The sequence below is a fragment of the Mastigoproctus giganteus genome, chromosome 4, assembly GCF_048544385.1.
Source record: "Mastigoproctus giganteus isolate SK-2022 chromosome 4, ASM4854438v1, whole genome shotgun sequence".
Classification (NCBI taxonomy): domain Eukaryota; kingdom Metazoa; phylum Arthropoda; class Arachnida; order Uropygi; family Thelyphonidae; genus Mastigoproctus; species Mastigoproctus giganteus.
In genome coordinates, this window is record NC_143578.1 from 74087931 (window position 1) to 74102733 (window position 14803).

The 14803-nt window shown below is 35.5% G+C and overlaps 1 protein-coding gene across 1 annotated transcript in view; it reads left to right on the forward strand.

Moving 5' to 3' along the window:
• LOC150086836 (uncharacterized) overlaps positions 1–14803 on the forward strand; it is a 64024-nt gene that overhangs the window by 12577 nt on the left and 36644 nt on the right. Inside the window, exon 2 of the mRNA XM_090372290.1 lies at positions 9223–9267. Within this exon, the coding sequence (XP_090228416.1) occupies positions 9223–9267 (45 nt within the window). The remainder of the gene's footprint in view (positions 1–9222; positions 9268–14803) is intronic.

The window sequence follows — 14803 nt, forward strand, 5'->3', positions numbered from 1 at the left end:
GCAGTTCAAACACCTATTTTCAGCCCACTACCTTTTTCTTGACCCCACCCCTTCTTATAATTTAATTCATTTCTCAAGTATACATATGGTAATTTACGTATATTTTTAATTTAATTCTTTTACTTTATTTATTTATTACTTTTGCTATGGCATCCTATGAAATGAACACTGCATCATATAGCTGCTAACCATAGCCACTAATATATATATATTTTTTGTATACTACACAAAAATACAAAGAATCTGGAATCAATGAAAAATTTGGAATACAATTATGTGACTAAATTTTGACTGTTTTATTGCTGAGTTAGTTATTTTCTTTAACAAAATTTAGCATTCTTTCATTTAATCACTATTTATTTCAGTTAGCTTTACAACTAAAAAAAGGACAAACTTCACACTTTATTATTCAAATTCCTTTAATTTATAAAGTTTCTCATTACGTATGAAAGATTTGAATTAAATGTTGTCTTCTTTTTTGAAAATGAAATAAGTAATATCATCACATGAACCATCATGTAAATTGAAATAAGTAATATCATCACATGAACTATCCTGTAATATATATATAGATCATATTGATTTGCCATAAAATTAAAAGCAAGACTATCGACCTGTGATATCATCCTTTGCATCCCACCGATTTCTTCTGGACTCTTTCAGAGACAAGATAAACACAAAATTTTTATATTGCATACTGCATATGAAATCCCCAGCACAAGCAACGTAAACAAATAAATTATTAATAATAAAGCAGTGTCACAGTCTTCAATACAGTCCTTGATTTCATAAACCATAAAGATGCTATGATATGCTGTTACTGAGAAATAAGCTTTGCTTCCTTTGCAAATACAAAAATCAGTATCTTTCTTACAACTGGTCTTCAGCTCCAGATTCACATTATAAGTCCGTCCTTGGGATCGAGTACTGGTTCTTGCGATGGCTTAACAGAGTTGCTGGCCACCCTTTTACTATCTCAAGGGCCATTCTCTACTCAAACCTTAACATCACACCCTGGATGCAACGGACAATTAACAGGAACATACACACACTCGCACAAATGCTCACAGGCAGAGTGGATGCTCCAGTCCTGGATAATATTCTAGTCAAACCGCGTGCCACTGCTAGACGTTGCGGAGAAGTAAATAATCCATTGCATTCAGTCCTGAACAATCTTAGTAGCCTGCAAAGATTCTTCCCATCAAATGCAGCGAAAATATTTAACTCACTACACATAGATGCCGAAAAACTCTGTGAGGATGCAGCATACCGGAAAGAGATCTTTCAGAATTCGTACAGACTTACCGAAATATGAATCGGCTGCAAAGTACCAAAGAATTGTGAATAAAAGTGAAACTTTCTGCTTTAAGAACAATAATAATTTGTTGACTGGAAAAATATACCTTCTGTAACAGTTATGTAAATATGTAAGTTATAGATGGAATTATTAGTGAATTGTAAATATATGAGTTGTAGAATGTTTGTACAGAATGATTAATGTGTAAATACTATATATATTAAACATAAAATGTGTATATAATATTTCGGGACGAGACTACGTGTTCAGTATATGTAACCCACTGCACGTAGTATCTCGTACCCTGATATGTACTTAGCACCCTCCTGCACTTTGCCGTTCCGGGGTGGTTTCCTTATGGAAATAGACAGATAATAATAACTCCAGCATCGAAATTCAGATAATTTTCATACTGGAGTTGTAAGAAAGATACTGATAAGATAAAGACTCTGAAACATGCTTAAGACTTTCTTGTGGGCAGTTTACTAGACTAAAACAAGTAGGAGCTGTCATCTTCAACAATATCCGAACCTTTTTTTTAAACTATGATGTCAATTCTGAACTATTTTTTTTTTTTTAATAAAAAGGAACAGGTAGTTTTCATATTTACAATAATCTTCAGGTCTGGCTTTCAGAGTCATTCTGAAGATTACTTTGGAATGTCTCTGAAAACCAGAAGAAAACCTTCAGTGGTTTGGAGTTCACTAGACAATCGAATTCCATCCAATGAAATGAAATTGTATCTTATTTTTGGAATTGTCATGTTTTTTGTAGTTCGGAATAGTTAGTTAATATTGCTTTGATACAACTGATCTCTAATAAAAACATCATGACAATTTTTCCCTCTAGTTTTCACAGCACATGTTTAACATTTCCCAGTTACATGTGTTTAATATATTTCAATTTTTTTTAAGGGATTGTGATGCTGGACTAGACCAGTAAACCAAGTTCACATTTTTCACTTTGTGTTTTAACATAATTTTCAAGAAAGACTGAATAAGCACATTTTGCATATTATCTTTGTGCTTGTGGTTCCCAATTCAATAAAACATGTTTTATCACAAACATGTTTTTTTACAAAATTTTCCTTATGAAATACCAAATAAACTTCAGAAAAGAAGATATTTGATAGACATATCATCGTATTCAACAATTCCTTTGATGGCCATTTCAATTCATACTCTTCACATTAAAATCTTTAAAATACAACAGTTTTTCAATATCAAGATCTTTTGGGCCTAATAGTAAATTTTTACATGTTTTACAATTGTTGGCTCTTTAAAATATTTCTGGCTAGGTAACCTGAGACATATGCCAGTACATTTTCATCAGAAATAAATATATTTTCTGTTTATACTCCGGCACGACAACCAAGTCAGTAGAGTTTACAATAAATCGTCAATACAAATATTTATCATATTTAGTAGTCACGGGCTTGAACCCCGATCCACTCAAGGAACGCGTGCGATGCACTCTCGCTCCTGGCCACTCGGCTACGTCAGAAATATCCATATCCTCACTGTACCTGGTTGATTCTGAGTCTTTCACTTTGTCAGTGAGACTTACTGGCTCACTAGCATCCTGGTGAACCAATTCAAGCAAAGTATCAATATGGTTTAAGAGGCCAAGAACAGCAGCATCATCATTTTCACAATTAGATAATGAACTTTGTTTATTCATTGCATGCACAGTTTGTCTTTTTCCTGCATAACTGTTATTTGCTTCCTTAAACAATTCAGCAAAACAGGGCAGAATCCTGGCTTTTTTAGGGGTCCGTAGCCCCTACCAACATCAAACTCGTGTACTCCACCAAATACTAGCTCCTTCGATGATCATACATCGACATCGACGTCCACCCCAGCAAAGGTTAACTGCGATGGCAATCTCACAAAATTTTGCTCGACTTCCAGATCTTGTATTGGAAAAACGCCTTGTTCTCACTGCCAAAATGGACCGCAATGGTCTAGGAGCGAAGCATCTGGGAACTGTGCGGCTGGAGAATCCCTCTCCCAGGACTGAGGTCAGTTCCCATGCTCACAGCCCACTATAACAGACTAGCCCTTAGTGAACGTTTTCTCCGCAGGGAGATTCTCCCCACAATCCAATCAATTGATGGCAACTGCAGGTTTTCGAAGGATTGGAGGTACTGAAGACAGATCCTTAAGAGCCTGGCTGTGGCCAGGAAAACTGTACATTGAAATGGACAGCATAATAATGCCCAATATATTGTAAATAATGTTCAAAATACGATGTCTTTATGAATGTGTTGTGAATATAAATAAGAATATATTTATGAATATCTTTATTCATAAATGTATTACATTGTAAATACGTCAAAAGCATAATATTCTGTAAATAATCTGACACTGATTCTACTGTTGGCTCTTGGGGATCAGCCATTACCTCGATGTGGGCCCATATGGTTTGGCCCACATCGAGGTTCAAAATATGGCCCATATTTTGTATACAAAAATCCATATGCGCATACCCCTCGATGAAGGGTATGCGCATATGGATTTTTGTATACATGTGCATACGTACGTATTCATTTTGTATGCGCATACGTAAATTGATATAAATAAGATCTTTATTGTACAGTTCACCGGTACACGCAGGTACCACGACCATACAATACCCTTCACGGCACCATGCCAGGGGTTAACAAACGGCAGAGATAAAGGAATTGTAAAGATTAAGCAAATTATATAATAAAAAAAAAAAAAAAAAAAAAAATATGTATGCGCACATTGATATCCATAATCCATAATCCGAAAATGAACATGCGCATGTTCATTTTCGTATGCGCATATCAATTTACGTATGCGCATGTGCATTTTCGTATGCGCGTGCGCATGTTGATTTCCGTATGCGCGTGCGCATGTTGATTTCCGTATGCGCGTGCACATATGGATTTTCGTATGCGCATGTATCCACGTATTCCACGTTTCACTTCCATATCATATGCGCATTGATATGGATTTTCGTATGCGCGTCCCCATATGGATTTTCGTATACGCATGTATCCCACGTATTCCACGTTTCACTTCCATATCATATGCGCATTGATATGGATTTTCGTATGCGGTGCGCATGTTCATTTTCGTCATATCAATTTCCATATAACACGCAAAACATATGCTCATACGAAATTGGATATGCGTTATTGTATATGTTTCTTTTCGTATGCACACGCATATGAAAAAATTAATATGCGTTCGTATATTCATATTCGATTTTCGTTATATTCATTTTCGAAAGCATATGCGTGTATTTCGCTTCGAAATACGCTTCGTATTTTGTATTTTTTCCCCAGCAAATTTTGTGTCGAACTGTTGTGCGATTTATTTTCACCATATATCACCATTGTAATTAATATGCGCACGCATAGTAATTTGCATATTAATTTTCGTAAGCGCGTGTTTCATATACATTTTCATATACGTATTTCGATTTCGTATTTTTTCCCAGCAAATTGTCTTCGAAGCTCAATTGAACTGAATTCACTTCCTTTATCCGAGTTCCATCGGCTGATAAGATGTAGTAGTGGCATGTGATGCAAGAAAGCAAGTGTATGAGTTTATGCAGCATCAGGCCAAAAAAAAAAAAAAAAAAAAACACACCATTCCCTCCAAATGCCTGTCCAGTTCCTCCTTAAATTTATTCAACCTATCAACTTCCACAACGACAGATGGAAGTTTGTTCCAATTAACCACCCGCTGGCTAAAGGCAAATTTCCGCACATTCATTCTACATCTGTCTTTTCTTAATTTGAATTTATGCCCCCTTAGGTTCGTAATCTGAACAAGTGGAAGGATCCATCAGAATTCAGGGTGCTCAACCCATTGATATCTGCAAACCCAGACACTGGAGGCACCAGCAGCGTTTTCGTATGCGCTGCTGGTGCCTGTGAAAAAATGATCTTCGAAGCCACATTGGCAATCAAGCCGAGCACTCTAGGCTGGTTCCTGCTCCTCCCCCCCCCCATCCTATCTTCCGCCTGGTGAGGCATCGCCTTCTCTATCGTCCCCATACCTCTGGCTTTTCCCCCAGCCCCCCCTTACTCTGTCTAACTCGCGCTGTTCACCCCACACAACTTATCAATTAATTACGTCCAAATTTAGACCATGAATTTAAACCATATTACTTTTCTCTCAGTCAACAAATAACTGTTTTTTTTGTTTGTTTGTTTCCAAAGTTTGAAGAAAAAAAATTAAAAAAAAAAAGACTAAGTTTATATGTCAAACTCTTTAAAAAGAGTTAAATTAGTTAGCCTCATTAGTCGTTAATTTTAAAGTTCTTATCCTCAAAAAGGAACACAGATACTGATAAAATTTACAAAAAAAGAATAATTTATTGTTCATACAAAAATTATTTTCTAAGATAGTAAACAGAATGTAAATTTCATGTTAATATAGCATCGACGAACTGTTTTACAAGAAAATGCGATACCAAACATCAATTTGGCACTGTGAAATATTCTGACTTGTGTGAATATCCTGAAATACCGGTATGTGCTTTGTACATATGAACGTGTACATACCTTGGTGAACTGTCTGCCTTATATTCATATCTATTGAATGGTTAATGGTACGTTTTTAAGTTAATTTCATGTTATGTTATCTATACTGTACATATTTTTATATTACCCTATATCATTGTCAAGCCCCTGGCCTCCTGGCTGTGGCGGGCACATTATTGTATCTTTAGTGTACAATAAAGATTTTCTCTCTCTTACTCACCGTGTTTTTTTTTTTTTTCTGAGAACACTTTACAAGCTAGCAGTAAGCATACAGAAATTATTTGCCAAGCTATCAATCAGAATGAAACTGTAATCCACATAACTGTAGTTTTATCACCCACTCAGTTAATAATGTTGAGGTACTTTGTCTATTACACAAACAAAACGAACCATCAGCATTGAAATTTTGTCTTTAAAATTTGAGTTTTTCATAATTTCCAGAGCGATAGTTGTGGGGTGATTCGCACAACTCTTTGTGCGTCATCTTTATGACTTTGAATTGGTGATAATGTGATGGAAAAAATCTACAACCATACATACGTCTTTCCAAAAAAAATTCCCCTTCTTTGAAATCGTACGACCGATGGAAAGAATTATCTTTAAAATTCGAATCAAAATCGTTGGCTGTGACTTGATGTAAACTCCCCCGAAAATATAATCCCTCAGGCGCGAATTTAGTATTCCCTCAGGAAATGACTTACTACTATGAGCGTCAAGTTTAATAGAGTTGCTGGCCACCCTTTTACTATCTCAAGGGCCATTCTCTACTGAAATCTTAACATCACACCAATCCTGAATAGTTTTTAAAATATAGGTTTTGTAAGCCTAGTAGCCTTCAAAAATTCTTCCCATCAAATGCAGCAAAAATATTTAACTCTCTGCACATAGATGCCGAAAAACTCTGTGAAGATGCAGCATACTGGAAAGAGATCTTCCAGAATTCTTACAGACTTACCGAAATATGAATCGGCTGCAAAGTGACAAAAGAATTGTGAGTAAAAGTGAAACTTTCTGCTTTAATTTGGTAAGCTATTGACTGGTAAATATACCTTCCCTAACAGTTGTGTAAATATGTAAGTTATATATGGAATTACTGAATTGTAAATATATGATTTGTATAATGTATGTACAGAAACATTAATGTGTAAATACTGTATTAAATATAAAATGTGTATATATTTCGGGGAGAGACTACGTGTTCAGCACATGTAACCCACTGCCCATAGTATCTCATACGCTGACATGTAATTAGCACCCTCCTGGCACTTTGCCGTCGTGGGGTGGTTTCCTTTTGTGGAATAAACAGATGATAATAATAATAATAATAATAATATATATATATACAGAGGTTTGAGAAAAAAACATAATCATTGCAGATAAACTTGATAAGACTCAAGGAAACACACAGGTTTAATTTTTCGGCTTTTCAAGAACAGGTAATAACCTTTTAACAACTGTTTAATCTTAAATTTTACTTTTGAAAAATATTTTTCACATCCAGCATATACAGAAGTTTGAGAAAATAACAATCATTGCAGATAAACTTGACAAGACTTCAGGGAAACACACAATTTTAATTTTTGAGCTTTTTAAGAACATACATTTTGATCAAGAATGAATGCAAGGAACTTTGATCAAGAAAACTTTAAGAATACAGGTAATTTTATTTTCAGATCTCAACAACAGATGGAGACAGCAAGAAATTTTTATCTTTCAAGGGAATAAGGTATTTTTATCTTTCAGGGGAAAAAAAGGTTTTTCATCCTGCACACATCTGTGACGCAGGACGGTGGCCCACAGCATAAACACTCCCTTCCCCCTACAACATAATCACCCCCAAAATAGATCTTCCGATTTAAGACCCACAATGCATTGTCACATAATTAACGCTAAAATTATTCACAAAAATTCCCTTTGACGTCACAACCGGTGCATTCAAAGGTTACATCTAACCCCGTTGGATATCAATGATCACAGACCCAAAGGTAAAAATAAATGGAAAATTATATTCTGGAATTGTAACTAGCGCCATCTATTGAGATAAAATAAAAACAACCGCCAGAAAATATAAACCGATTTCCCACCCTCTGAGTGGGGAACCTACCATATTGACGTTTCGTTCATACCCTATTCCGATACTACTTATGTGCACAGTATTTACACATTAATGTTTCTGTACATACATTATACAAATCATATATTTAGAATTCAGTAATTCAATATATAACTTACATATTTACACAACTGTTAGAGAAGGTATATTTACCAGTCAATAGCTTACCAAATTATTTTAGCTTACTTTAGATATACACCCGATATCTAAAAGGAAATATCGGGTGTATATGTAATATTTTTCAATATGAGAAATTAAATTGACGCTTTGTCAAAGGAAGCCGACTTTGAAGAAGTACTTCCTTTGACAAAGGAAGTATGCAGGGGGGGGGGAGAAAATGAAAAACGATACTTGTTGACAAGCATCTTCATTCATCTTAGAAGCAGATGAAATACGTGTAGATTCTGCAGATTGTAATTTTCATTTAAATGAGGAAGAAGAAAAGTTGGTTCTATGAGTTTGAAGTTGGACAGTAAAACGGATGTTAACTGGTTGCGGCAGGTGTTAGAACTGGTTTGGAAGAGAGAAGGGTAATTTTAAAAACCAATTCAGAAGAACAGCGCCAATGGAAGTACCTACAGGAAAAAGCATACAGGAGAAACAGTGTCCATGAAACAGGGAGTTGAGAGACTTTGCAAGAGATGAGGTAATTAATTAACTTAACTGCCCTCTTTTGAATGGTATCTAAAAGTCTGAGAGAGGAGTTTTGGGGGCACTGTCTCAGATCTTGAACAACCTTAATACATTGAGTGGAAAACCAAGGTTTAGATAAAGGATGAGATTTTAAAGTGTACAGCGAAATAAAGAATTTCATTTCTGCAAAAATAATTTCACTGACACGATCTAAGCAAGCGTTGACATTGGAAGATTTAAAACAGTAATCCAATCAAGGAAAAGAAGAGCAATATTCGATGAAAATAACGATGGCTATTTCCATCTTCTCGATAGATGGATATTTGCAACCAAGAAACGGATTTTAACTGCAAAATGGTAACATGCCAAAGGAATTAAAATTTTAATTCTTACTCTAACAGGAGCATACCGCTTTAGGGAATTATGTCAAGTCGTTAAACGCTGAAGACGTTAATCATAGATTTGCAACAAATAAACTCACATTTCCCCTCGAATTGAAACTGTCCCAGGCTTGTAAAATAAAATCAATGTGTATGATTATCAATGTGTACAGTATTCACGTTTTGTGTAACCTGCTGAAATTTCTTTATAAAAAAGGAACAAAAGAAGTAACAACAAAAAACCTTTCATATTAATAAGTTTTTCTCTTAAATTCTCTAGTGAACCCCGGAAGGCATAAAATGGACAAGATTTTTCCACTACATAGTGAGTACTTTCTAGATGTTTAAATATGTTTAAATATCTGTTTTGATTTATAGAGAAGCCGATAAACATTCCAATATGTATATCCTTGTTTTGTTTCTTTTGAAATTATGGCTTTATACTGTAACTGTTATTTTCTTTCAGTTTTTTTTTTTGTTTTTGTTTTATTATTATTATCTTATCTAGCTTAAATATGCATTAAACGTACATTTATAATGAAATAAGATAGATTTACATTGATAAATGCAAGGTACTGCACATGGTAAGCAGTAATCACTAGGGTTCGGATTTTTATGTATTATCATATTCATTTTCCGTTTACATAAAGGCATGAAACTTATGTGTCCATGTTACATGGTCTGAGGATCCTAAAGAAGCGTGTTTGTAATTTCATATATCATCATATTTTACACATTAGGTCATAATTTCAAAAAATATATCATATTTAATAGCATATTTTATACTTGTCGACATAAAATTTTCATATTTCGTCTTACGATAATAGACAAATTATTTATCAAATTGATTTAAAATATATTTCGAAAAAACAGTGGGAATTTACATTTAATCATTTCACATTCCAGCATGGGCAGGCACGAGCGGTTAAATCCCAAAGTTATTTTGATTGACTCTTTAGCCACTCACAACCACACCGTAGTGTAATTTTAGCTATAGTTTAAAACTTTACAGTGGTTTCGTCTTATACCGAGTTCAACTAATTATTTTGTCAACTTGTTTTATTCAGCTGTTAGTGAAATAAAGCCAAAACTGAGCTTTTTAGAAAATGGATTTCTTCTGTGGTTATCTATGGAAAAATAATATATTGCAACGCGTGCAATAAAGACGTACGTAAATTAATTAATAAATATAATATCGGTGTAGATACACCACAGATAACTGTTAAAGAACTACGATAGTGGTGTGAAAGGCATCATTTGGTTTGTATCTCATATTGTGCTCTTCCTTTACAATGAGTTGCCCATGTAATGCACTACCTCAAATAAGTAACGCTTCACTAATAGAGAAGACTATTGTTACTTATTCTCAGTGAGTACCACCACCACCCAGACGGCACCGTTTCAAAGCTAGTTGCCTTTTCATCAGTGGGTAGTGGTAAGACATGTAACAATAGTATTGGTGAAGCGTTACTTATTCGAGGTAGTGCAATACATGGGCAACTCGTTTTGAAGGAAGAGCACAATATGAGATACAGACGAAATGATGTCTTTCACACTACTATCGTAGTTGTTCTTTAAGTTGTTCTTAATCTACGGTGCATCTACACCGATATTTTAAGAATCTACAACTCTTAAATATTATGCCTTGCTGCATTTAGTTTATTTAAAAGAATAAAAAAAATGAAAATATTATCATTTATACGGTATGTAAAGGTACATTATTTAGTCATATTTGGTTAAATTTAATGACATATTTTCATCTTGTTTCGACATTTTTAAGGTCATAATAATCCGAACCCTAGTAATTACAGAATAACATAGCAATTGGGTAGTAAAGTGTGTTTAGGGTCTCACGGCACCAGGAGTCCCCCACATCTCCGCGTAATTTTCATTGTGAGTGTGAGACAGTACTCTGTCAAGGCCAGAGGTTTAAAAGTGGACTGTGTATATGTGTAGTATTGTGTATCATTGTTCTCCTGGCCATTTAGCCATTGGGCCCCTGTTGGGACCCACCGTTTCCACACTTAGCCGGGCGTAGTACTGGACACAAAGAACTGGAGTTAACTGTACGGTCTAACATGAAGTTTTCTGAGCAGCGTGGACAGCACATGGAGTTCTATCATTGCTATACAAGAATGAATTTTGCCAGCAGGAACAAGGGAATAACTGTTCTATTTGTAAAATACAATGGTTAGGCCGCATCTTCAGTACTGCATGCAAGTCTGGAAGCCTCATTTTAGGAAGGATGTGGATCTGTTGAAGAGAAGCGCACCCTCTTGTGTTCCTGACTAGCAAGAAGATTAGTCAGGAACACAAAAAGACTCTTACCATAAAGACTTCAGCTCTGGAAATTGAAGAAAAAATTCTTGAAATTACTAGGCACCTGTGAGGGGACCTGATTGAAATGTTTGCCACCTTAAAGGGATTAGTAAACTAAATACGGACGGAAATACTAACTCTTGCTCAGGGGACATAAATTTATATTGAAAAATAACGGTGGTAGGACATAGGTGCGAACATTTGCTTTGAGCCGGCGAGTGATTGATTTTTTGGAACAAACTTTCCCATCTGTTGCTGGGATGGTGGGTAGTTTGAATAAATTTAAGGATTTGTTTGTTTGTTATTTGGTTTTTAGGAGCATTAGCAACTAAGGCCATATTGCTCCGGAATAAGCGGTGGTCATTCCCTAACCTTTCCGCATCCTCCGTATTTGGTGGTCACGGGCTCGAACTCCGGTCCAATCAAGAAGCGTGTGCTACGCACTGCTGCTCCTTCCCACCTGGATACGGAGGCGCCGTATATAAATTTAAGGAAGAATTTGATAAATTATTAGAGGGGATGGAAGAATGAGGTAGGTAGTGGCTTTTCACTAATGCTATATATTACATAAGCTTGCTTCCTTGCATCATTTATCCCTACTAATACTAAAAAAGAAAATGAAATCAAAAGAAATAATTTGCATGAGCTGCAAAATGAATTTCTGAAAATATCAGCTGAATGTAAACATTTTCCTAAAACTAATTTTAAAGTAGCTGATCATTTGATTCACAATCAGCCAATCAAGCCACCTAACTATTATTCATTTATTATAATAATAAAATTTCATTTTATGATATTATTGTTAATATCTAGTTAACCTTAATATGCTGGATTCCTGCAAGTAAATACTGTAATCGAAAATAAAAATAAAGTCATTTCATATCTTTCTATACATTAAAATAATTTTCCTCCTAGTGATATTTATTAAGCCAATTGGAGAAGAGAGATGCGGGTTACATGGTAACACGTAACAAATACTAAAATAAGTTTATATGTTTAAGCGTGGTCACGCGTTATGTTTATCTAACATGACCACGCGATACCATGCTTGATTTCCATATGTAACGTATTTACGTATTCATAGCAGAGGAAGCGACACGGTGTCGAAATCCTGAAATGAACCCCAAATAAGCATCACCAACCTATCAATTGAGATCCACTGACATGGCTGAGCAGCTAATGTACCCAGGCTCAGAAGTATTTTATTTTAATTTATCAAAAGAAGCGAGCGCAGTGAACAGGAGACAAAGCCCCCTAGTAAATCTTAAAATTGATTTCTCAATATTAATGCCTGAATAAATTAAATTCACTTCCATGGTAAAATGCCTTCGAGGATAGTACAGTTGATATAATCGCCGTCTTTCCCACACCGGATGGAAGAGACACGAGTTCGAATCCATCAATAACACGGGGAATTTTGTAAGCCTATGATGTCACAACGTGGCTGAGTTAGTCAAGCTGGTATATTTGTTTTTCTCCCCCTTCTGGAATTTCCGGATTTTTCGTCCAAAAAAACGGGAAAATCGATCACAGTACACAAGCAATTTACACACAGATCATATTGACGCCTCAGAGCCTTTGTTTTATTGGCACTTAACATACACACACACATTACATTTTACTCCATAGTAAATCGAAGTCAAGGTCATTTATGATACCTGTGTTGATGCTTTAGTTAGCCGAAGATGGGATGGAGGATGAAACCTTTTCAAAATGAGGGCAGTACGTGTAACAAAACTCGTACTAGCCAAAAATTATAAATATACTCGTTAAAACCATCATATTGGCTTTCATTACAGGTTCCGTATGCAATTCATGTAATCGTTATTGCATTATCTCGAAACATGGTACTGTGATTTGTTATTATTGTACAGTAATACAGTATAATGACAATAATGATATAAATACTAATAATATTATTACTATTAATTATACGCATAGAAGAGGTGACTGGATATGCTGACAATCAGACAAGATAATATGAGAACAAAAGGCCGGTGTTCCCCTTCCCACACACACACACACCCCAACATCACCTTTGGAAAAAGGATTCCATCTCGAGATGATAACTGCGTGTGCGCTAACGCCTTTTGCATAAAGTAAAAAGAAATAAACGCCTCAGGCCAGTTTTAACTAGCTAAACGTATATTCATCATCATCAGCCATTTTCAATCCACTGCAGGATGAAGGCCTCTCCAGCAACTTTCCAGTTCCTTCTGTTTAGTGCAATGGTCATCCATTCACTACCCACAAACTCATGAATTTCATCTGTCGATCTCCGTCGTTGTCTTACAGGTTTTCTTCTAGCTCCTCTTGGGTACCATTCTGTTATTTTCTTAGTCCGTCTGTCATCATGTCTTCGAGCTATGTGTCCTGCTCAAGTTTTAGTTCTTTAGTTTTGATAAGTATGTCCTTTACTTGAGTTTACTAATCCATGTGTTTTTCTTATCTAACAGTCTGATTCCCAATATAATTCGTTCCATTCTTCGCTGTGTAGTTCTCAGCTTCCCTTCCATTCTTTTGGTGAGTGCCCACGTTTCACTTCCATAAATCATGGTGGGGAGTACACATTGATTCATTATTTTACGTTTCAGACAAATTGGGATATTGATCCTCAGTATGTGACTATATTTCCTGAATGCTATCCATCCAAAATTTATTCTTCTCTTGACTTCCAGCCATTTATCATTATTACAGCTAATGACTTGTCCCAGATAAGTATATGACTCCACCTTTTCAATTACTGCTCCTTCAATCATTATATCCCTTTCTGTGGCATACTTGTTCGTCATTACTTTTGTTTTTGTCATATTCATCTTTAGTCCAAAATCCATACTAACTCTGCATAACTGATTAAGATTGTCCTCTAATTCTTTGGGATCGTGGCTTATGACCACACAATATCATCAGCAACTCGTAAATGGTTTAGGTGCTCTCCATTCACATTGCCTCCTTTCTGTGACCAGTCTAATCTTCTGAAAGCTTCCTCAAGGGAGGCTGTAAAGAACTTCGGAAATACAAATGTATTGTGTCTCCTTGTCTAACTCCTTTCTCAATTTTAAATTTGCTACTGTCTTTGTCTAGTCTAATAAAGGAGGTAGAGTTCTCATATATTTTCTTCAAAATATAATACATGTATATGGGGTATCTATTGCCTTGTCTTTACAGTCCCGAAACATTGCCTTATGCTGTATGGAGTCGAATGCCTTTTCATAATCCACAAATGCCAGGCATAATGGTGTTTTATATTCATTTGCTTTCTCCATTAGCTGCGATATTACGTGAAGGTGATCCATAGTTGAGAATCCTGTCCTAAAGCCAGCTTGCTTTTTCGGTTGATTCTCATCAAGTATTCTTGTAGATGTGGGGATAACAAACTATTTGGTCTATAATTTCCAATTTATCTCCTTTCTTATGCAGCAAAACTGTGATTGTATTATTCCAGTCCTTAGGCATCACACTTTTCTAATGCATTTTGTGAAGAGTCTTGCCAGTTTTGTCATTTCTCTTCCTCCCAATTTTAACAACTCTACAGTAACTTC